The sequence below is a fragment of the Microtus ochrogaster genome, unplaced genomic scaffold (assembly GCF_000317375.1).
Source record: "Microtus ochrogaster isolate Prairie Vole_2 unplaced genomic scaffold, MicOch1.0 UNK1, whole genome shotgun sequence".
Lineage (NCBI taxonomy): Eukaryota > Metazoa > Chordata > Mammalia > Rodentia > Cricetidae > Microtus > Microtus ochrogaster.
Genome location: NW_004949099.1, coordinates 3647943 through 3656140, shown reverse-complemented (window position 1 = coordinate 3656140; position 8198 = coordinate 3647943). Strand labels below are relative to the sequence as shown.

At 54.5% G+C, this 8198-nt stretch overlaps 1 protein-coding gene across 2 annotated transcripts in view; it reads left to right on the top strand.

Moving 5' to 3' along the window:
* The window catches only part of Plxna1 (plexin A1), a 46985-nt gene extending 39420 nt beyond the window's left edge, over positions 1-7565 (top strand). The window contains exons 27-32 of one of the 2 annotated variants that reach the window (XM_005364857.2): positions 320-416; positions 752-942; positions 1050-1219; positions 2737-2949; positions 3048-3198; positions 4418-7565. In XM_005364857.2, coding sequence (XP_005364914.1) covers positions 320-416; positions 752-942; positions 1050-1219; positions 2737-2949; positions 3048-3198; positions 4418-4513 — 918 coding nt within the window. In that variant the 3' untranslated portion in view covers positions 4514-7565. Of the gene's footprint in view, positions 59-319; positions 417-751; positions 943-1049; positions 1220-2736; positions 2950-3047; positions 3199-4417 lie in introns of those variants that run through there. The other variant, XR_003378487.1, reaches the window with a different exon arrangement.
* Positions 7566-8198: the final 633 nt, after the last annotated feature.

The window sequence follows — 8198 nt, the reverse complement described above, 5'->3', positions numbered from 1 at the left end:
GGTGACCCTACCGTCCAGGGACCAGGCCACCCAACTCTAAACACTGGCTCACTATCAGGTGACCCTACCGTCCAGGGACCAGGCCACCCAACTCTGGAAGTTTTTTGAGGGAAAACTTCCCTTAAACTGGAACATGCCCAGCCAGGTGTGGACTGTGCCATGCCTAAGGGATTATATGCTCTGGAACTGTCTTGATGGAGACTCAGAGTGGTGGCATGATTTGCCTCCAGGGGCAGAACGAAGGGTGTCTTCAGGTCCCCCATGTTAGGCAGGACATATTGGCACGCTGGTAACTCATATCTTTGACATCTGCTCACAGGTGACAGATGGCTCATCGGTGGCACTAGTACCCAAGCAGACATCTGCCTACAACATCTCCAACTCCTCTACCTTCACTAAGTCTCTCAGCAGATACGGTGAGGGTCTAGCAGGGTTGCATCCAGGTGATGGGCGGTGGACCTGGATTGGATGCTTTCTTCCTAACGTTCTGCCATAGTGTGTTGGATGTCAGGATTAAAGTGCTGTGGCCTGTCACTGGACTCTTGGCCTTCCCTTCAATTCTGAAGCAGTGTCTTTCCCCATAGACTATAACCAGGCAGCCTCATGCTGCTCATGTGGCCACAGTGGTTATTCCCAACATACCTGGAAGGAGGCTTGGTGCCCCAGAATCAGAGGGAAAACTGTTTGGGTGGGGCAGGTCTGGCCACGGGTAAGGGAAATGGCCCTGCCAGCTGACAGGCTATTCCTGCAGAGAGCATGCTGCGTACAGCCAGTAGCCCCGACAGCCTACGCTCACGAACACCCATGATCACGCCAGACCTGGAAAGTGGCACAAAACTGTGGCACCTGGTAAAGAACCATGACCACCTGGACCAACGCGAGGGTGATCGTGGCAGCAAGATGGTCTCTGAAATCTACCTGACAAGGCTGCTGGCCACCAAGGTAGGTGTATGGAGGTAGGCCAAATTCAGAGTTCCTGCAGACCCGTCAAGGTCATCTAGGAGGTTGGTGCCCTGGACAGCTCTGAAGCTCAGTACCTCACCCTGCAGGGGACACTGCAGAAGTTCGTGGATGACCTGTTTGAGACCATCTTCAGCACAGCGCACCGTGGCTCTGCCCTGCCTCTGGCCATCAAGTACATGTTTGACTTCTTGGATGAGCAAGCCGACAAACACCAGATCCATGACTCTGATGTGCGCCATACCTGGAAGAGCAATTGGTGCGACTGGTGATGGGCATGCACCAGGGATGGGAATGCTATGGGCAAGGCAGAGTGGGCCAGGCCCTACAGTGCCAGGATCGCCCTGCATCCTGTCACAACCCTACAACTCTAAGTCTACAGGAATTGCTTGGGTGAGGGGCTGCCATACAAGAAACAGCTTAGTGAGCTTGAGCCAATTGATAGCATAGAGGAAATGATATTCCTAGCATAAGCCTCTACTCAGTGATGTGTAATGCTGGCATCTGGGGATAGAGATGGCTCTAAAAGACCACTCTGAGATCGTGTGACATTAAGTGTGGAGCTCTATAAAGCAGATAAGAGTTGAGGCCACCCCGGACTCCAGTGGGTTCACTTCTGTGCTTCCCATGGCTACTGTTGTGTCATCCCTGACCTACCTTTTCCTAGCATAGACCACCTATGCTTGTGAACCAGCCTTAGCTGCCTGCAGCCTAGCCATGGGCCCCACAGCCTCTTGCCACTCAATATTCTTTGGTTTTGGCCTACAGGCATAGTTATGGGCTTCTATGTGCAGCCCTGACCCTGCTGGCTCTGCCCATGTGCGGTCTTCTCACCCCCATAACTCACAAGTTTAGAGGAAGGCCACTTAGACTGAAGACTGGTCCCTTGGCTTTCCTCCCCAGCAAGGTGGTATGCTATCTCCAGACCCTTCCTTCTCCTCTAGGACCCTATCCTACTGGAGGATTCCCACCAGAGCATACCCATACCTTGTCAACTCCTTATTCCCTGGAGCTGTGCTCTGGCCTCTAAGTCCAGTCGGTCATCGGCTTCCCTAGTCTCCTGTCCCTCAGCATGCTATGCTGGATGGTTCTGGCCTCACTCAGCGCAGAGCCCTGTGCCCCTCCTCTTCCCTCTCACCATTCCTTTTGGCTTTTATCTGCTGCTTCCCTCCAGGACTGTGGGAGCCTAAACCCCAGCTCCATCAGTGCTGCCTGTCAGGGACCAGCAAAGGAGGGACTGCTGTGTGGCAGCACTGGCTGGGATCGCTCTGCTGTATGGAATCCAGGATTTACTCTAGAGCAGCTGCCTCAGCCATGTGGAATTACCACTTTTTTGGCACATACCAACAACCTCAGTCTTCACTTTGATTTAGTTTCTGTTTGAACAGCACGTGTGATAATTGGGTGCTTGACCAAGGCTGTCTAAGGTGTTGTGGGGTATAGAGAGTAGGTATTAAGACAGATGTCCTCAGTCAGGGGCTGAGCACAGAAGCAGGGATATAAGCCAGTGTGCAGATGTCAGGAATGCCCCCCTGCACGTAAGCTAGACATGTGGAATGATGCTCTGGGAGTTGCCAGGTTGTGGGCAGCTTGTCCTGTCTGGCCTGTGGGGTAAGGGGCTTCCCCTGCCCCACTTGGATATGTGGACATCCACTCATTCTCTGGAGGACAGGGTCAGGCCTATGGGATGCTTGGTCATGCTTCTACCTGCTGTACAGAATGAAAGTGGGGTGCAGAGGGGTCCCTCTAAGCAGTCTTGGGCCTGCTTGTCCACAGCCTGCCCCTGCGCTTCTGGGTGAACGTGATCAAGAACCCACAGTTTGTGTTTGACATCCACAAGAACAGCATAACGGATGCCTGTCTCTCCGTGGTGGCACAGACCTTCATGGACTCCTGTTCCACGTCAGAGCACAAGCTGGGCAAAGACTCACCCTCCAACAAGTTGCTCTATGCTAAGGACATCCCCAACTACAAGAGCTGGGTCGAAAGGTGGGTGGCCAGCAGAGGTTGTGCAGGCTCAGGCCAGAGGTTGGTGGGTGGGTAGGCCCTGTGATCCCACCCATGTTGACCCTGCCACCTACTGTCAGGTACTATGCTGACATTGCCAAGATGCCCGCCATCAGTGATCAAGACATGAGCGCCTACCTAGCAGAGCAGTCCCGACTGCATCTTAGCCAGTTCAACAGCATGAGTGCCCTGCATGAGATCTATTCCTACATCGCCAAGTACAAGGACGAGGTGAGCCCCCACCCCATCCCAACTCCTGGCTCCACCTGTATCTCAGAACTGGCCCAATACTTGCTTTGGCTTCTGTACCTGACCACCCAGCTGTGTCTGGGACTATAAGGAGAGCAGAGATTATGAGTACACAGAAGAGTCTCTGGGAGCAGGGTGGGGAGTTAAGGTGACAGTATCTTCTAAGGGTGGACCGCTGTGTGTCTATAACAGTTTACTGGGCTAGGTAATATCTCTGGGGCTAGGCAGAAGCTGTCAGTGTTGTCGAACTTGGAGTGGGTCTTCTAGGAAGCTCTTTGTCCTTTACCAAGGAATAGGTCCCTGGCTCATCTCTGAGGTGACTTGTCTCTACTCTGGGCTAGAGCATATGGGTAAAAATGGCTAAGGACTGGGCATGTGGACAGTGCCAAGGCTAAGGCAGAGTGGACCTGGCTGGCTAAGATCACTAGGGTCCACATGGCTAAACTTAGGGCCCACCTGGGCACAGACAGGAGATGTAGACACGCCTGGGCAACCTGGGTGTGGAGGCTTTGAACTTGGCTATGTTCCTGAGCTAGATGGATTGTTATAGGTCTAGAAGCAGGGAGGTCTGCTGTCTGGGCTGAGCCAGTGAGGTGACTGGTGGATAGCCTGGTAGCCTTTCTGGAGGTGGGTAGCCACAGAGACAGGTCTAAAGCCATGGGCCTATGGGCTCAGAAGGGTTCTAGGCACCAAACCAGGCATGGAAGGGCTCATAGGCTGTAGTGATTGAGAGCATAGGATGGGACACTGAGCCTGGGCTCCCACATAGACTGGGGTTTGGGAAGCCTGATGATTGTAGGTAGAGGTGTGATCCTCAAGAAGACAACTTAAGGCCGTAAGAAATCCAGCAACAGGAGAGAGCAGTGACCATGCCACAACCGATGGCAGGGAGTAGGGCACTCCTATAGAAGCCCAGGAAGGCGGGGTGGGGTGGGAGAGGCCGTAGTCAGGAATCAGAGCCTAGCGGATAAGGGTAAAAGTGATGATCTCGGGGGCTCACCCTGGAATGCTGTAGGACTCAGGATCAGAAATGTTTTCACAGCTAGGAACTGATAGAGTCAGGTCTTGACTGATCCCCAAATCCCCACTAGGCATAGCAATGTCATTTGCAGTACCCAGGCAGGCTTTCCTAGAGCTTTCAGCCCATGTGTGTGGGTAGTCAGCCCTAACCCTGACCCTGTCCCACCCTGGTCCTCCACAGATTCTGGTAGCGCTGGAAAAAGATGAGCAGGCACGAAGGCAGCGGCTTCGGAGCAAACTGGAGCAGGTGGTGGACACGATGGCCCTGAGCAGCTGAGCCCTAGAAGTGACCACCCAGCAGGAGGCAGAGCAGGAGGGCAGCAAGGGGGACCCAGGAGACAGCCCTTGGCTCACCTATACCGAGTGCCAGGTGTGGGGCCTGCAGTTGGGTCCTGGCCCTCGCCTTCCTCTCCCTGCCGTGCAGGGTTGACTTTTATTGCTGTGGATGTGAGGGTCCTGCCGAGCCACCTCTGTGCCTAGGGCTTTGCTGCCCTGGGGCGAGGATTGCAAAGCAGGGCTGGTTCTACCCAAGGATATTTGCTGCTTGGCAAGAGCTGCTGGTGGCCTTCCTGGGAGAGAGGTGGCCTCTGAGGGGCCGAGATAGAAGGCCAGGCCCTCCCAAAGGAGGGCACCAAGACAAGGGACTGGACCAGTTTGCAGTTCCTGACTTCTCCAGCTGCTACCAGCGGGCAGAGTCTGAGGGAGAGGTGAGATACCCAGGGCTGGGCAAAGAGCCACAGCCTGGGGCTGTCCCACTAGCCTCTACTCCAGCACCCCGTGCTTGCCACCACCCTCGGATTCACCGCGTGCTCTGCGCGGGCCAAGGCTGGAGTGCCATGTCCTTCTGTTGGGGAGAGGCTCTACTCCCCTCCTATGGAGGGGCTGCAGACCCCACTCCTGAGTGACATGCGGACAACGGCTAGGCAAACCCTTCTCTGTCCTCAGGGCTGTGCCTCTGGGAGCCTCCGGGCCTGGGGCTCCAGTCAGAGTGCATGTTCCCATTATTTATTCCCCGCTCCTGCTCCTTGCTCTGCCCACCGTGGAGCTCAGGAGGGTAGCAGACCGCTGTCCTACCACCCTACCCTCTCTCCTCCCTGCTCCTGACACTCCCCAGTGGCTTCCAGTCTGGCATCTCAGCAGTGTCCTGGCCCCTGCAGTGGGACATCTGGGTACTGCTTTTTAAGGGAACAAGAAATCCTGCTGCATTCTGCCCTAGGGGTAGGGCAGGGTACTTCTGCCATCCTGCTGGCCATGGACAGTGACCCAAGGGACCGGAGGTCAGCTGTGTCCACCTTTGCCCACAACGAGCAACAGAACACATTTTTAATGGACCCTGTACATATATATATATATGTATATGTATATATATATATGTGGCCCCAGCCCCAGTGGGGTGCTGTACAGTTACTTGAGGGAGGAGACACAGAAAGGCAATTCAGGAGGAACCCAGGTGGAAGAGAGCAAAGCCAAGGGTCCTGGAGCTGCCATCTGATGTGGCCTCTGCTTCCCACAGACGGAAGAAGCCCCTGCCCAAGCTACCGGGTGCCCCAACTTCGGGTACAGAGGCTGTGGACCTGCATGACTGTGCTAGCGTTTAGTCTGAGTTGATCTTTTCGAACTGCAAGTGTTGAATACTAGAGGTGGTTAGACCCTTTTTTTTTAATGTTTTTAAATTAATTAGTCATTGGAAAAGCAAGCGAGCGGCCTATCCTCTTTTCAAGTTCACTTTTTCGATGGTACTAAAGATTATAATGGATTTTAAGGGACAGCTAAATGTGGCCAGGCCCAGCCTCAGTGCTGGGGACAACGTACCCCATGTCCATGGGCTGCTAGCCTTGTACCCCCTCACATTCCAAGCTGGGGAGCCAGATGGGACAGGTTGGACGTCAGATTAGAGCTGCGCCTTTAGGTTGCTATGGGGCAGGTGCAAGGACTCAGGGAGCTCCTCCTCCATGGTTGTCAAGGGTCCTGGGTATCCTAGGCCTTGAGCTCTGGTCAAGTGTCTCTGTGGCTCACTCTTTGGGCTGATACTGGGGTCAGAGCCGAGTCTAGCCAACCTGGATATAACGTTTCTCAGTAGCCCCTGTTGCCTGGGGTTTTCCCCTTGGATATAACCCTCTCTTCCTTCTGATGCCTCCGGGCTGTGCCTGGGTGGGAGTCTCAATTTCCCCTAAAGTCTTCCCTGGATGTGGGCTTCAAATAGAAGCCCCTAGTTCTTCCAGCTCTGCCTGGACCACGCACAGCTTCTAGGCTCAACGCCTTCACTATCCAGCCCTACCACCCTGCCCAAGGCCCCCAGGCTCCCTTAGAATGGGCCAGCCTCACTCTACCCTACCAGGCCACCACACCTCTGTGGGTGTCACAGGTGGGTGGTGAGGTCACCTGGAGCAGCCTCCCCAGGGCATCTGTTCGCAAGCACTTTAGCGTATCTGTTTACATGCGAGCTGCCCTAGCTGGTCTCGCCAGGCCTCTTCTCGGCACAGCCATCAGGGCCAGGCCTCACCTCCCTGGACTGGACTCTGCCATCTGCTGGCCTTGGTGTTCAAGAGCCACCCATCTCTGTGGCACCCTGCAAAGGGCTCCACTCCAGCTTAGATACAGCCTGGGTTTGGAGCCCACTGTGCACTGGGTGGTAGATGCTCAGAGCCAACCTCTACAGTCCTAGGCCCAAGGGGGTGGCCAAGCACTACTCCAGCCAGCCTGGCTCTAACATTCTTGGTACTGCCGTCCTGCCGTGGGCTCTGTCCCCCAAAGCCCTAACCTCCTGCCTGGTTTTCCCCCTTTGAACCCAGACTCAGGAGTGCCTAGGCTGTTAAAAGCTGAGCCTGGGTGCCTGGCTTCCACATGCCTTGGGCTGGCCCTGTGCTCTCCTGCTGGCCCACCCTCTTATGGTTGGACAGCTGACGAGGGCAGCAGGGATTAGGGCCTTGATGTGTCCCCAAGAGGCACAGCATTGAGTTCCAGGCACAGGCCAGCTCCCTCTGTTGGAACAGAGGGGCCCGACCACAACCCCCTACTCCAGTTCCCCCAGTTTGGATCTGGTGGCTCACATCGGTGCTACACAAGCTAGAGTAGATATATTTAGAGAGAGAAAGCTATTTTTAAGGTGAAGCCCATGATTAGCTGTCCTTTAATGCCGCAGAACACTCCCTTTACCCCCCACCCAAAAAAATGGTCATTTGGACGGTCTGAGTAGACCAGGAAGCGGCAGAGCCGACACGCTCAGCCATCAGATTGTAAATATACGGCTATTTCCTATTTTACGGTTCTTCAGATTTAGTACTTGTAAATAAACACACATTAAGGAGAGATTAAACATTTTTGCTAAAGCTTGTGGCTCTGGGTCTTATTCTAGCGAGGGAGGGACCTAAGAGGTACCACAGAAATAGGAGCTTGTCACATCCTCAAGGCAGTACCTCATAGGTGGCAGCAGGCACTCTGGAACGTCTGTGCTCCAGACTGAGGGCTTGGTATAAACACACGGGCAACGCACCCAAAAACCTAATAGACCCGTGTGCCACATCAGTTTCATCTAAGCTAAAAACACGAACAGCATGCCCTCATATCTGAACCCAGGCAAGGACAGGGGGAATCTCCTGGTGGCCTGTGTGGCAGGACCATGGGAAATCCTCATTGGACCAGACCCATCTGTGAGGCAGGACCCCTGAGGCCCTCATAACCTACAATGCAGATTCTGTCCCAGGGTTCAGGATGACCCAGAAGTGCATGTACTACCCAGAGCTGTGGGTTCCTGAGTTGCCCACAGAGTTGGTAGTATTTCCTTAGTGCCAGGGGTCTCTCTTCACCATGGCCTTGCACTAAGGAGCCTAGGGTGGGACAGCCCATGGGCAAACTCATTCAGTTTTATGGGGTTGGATGACTTGGTTCAGGTGCCCAATCTTCGCCCTTCTCACCAGGGAAGAATGCTGTGTGGAGTTGGGTGCAATAGCACTGAAGGAGGC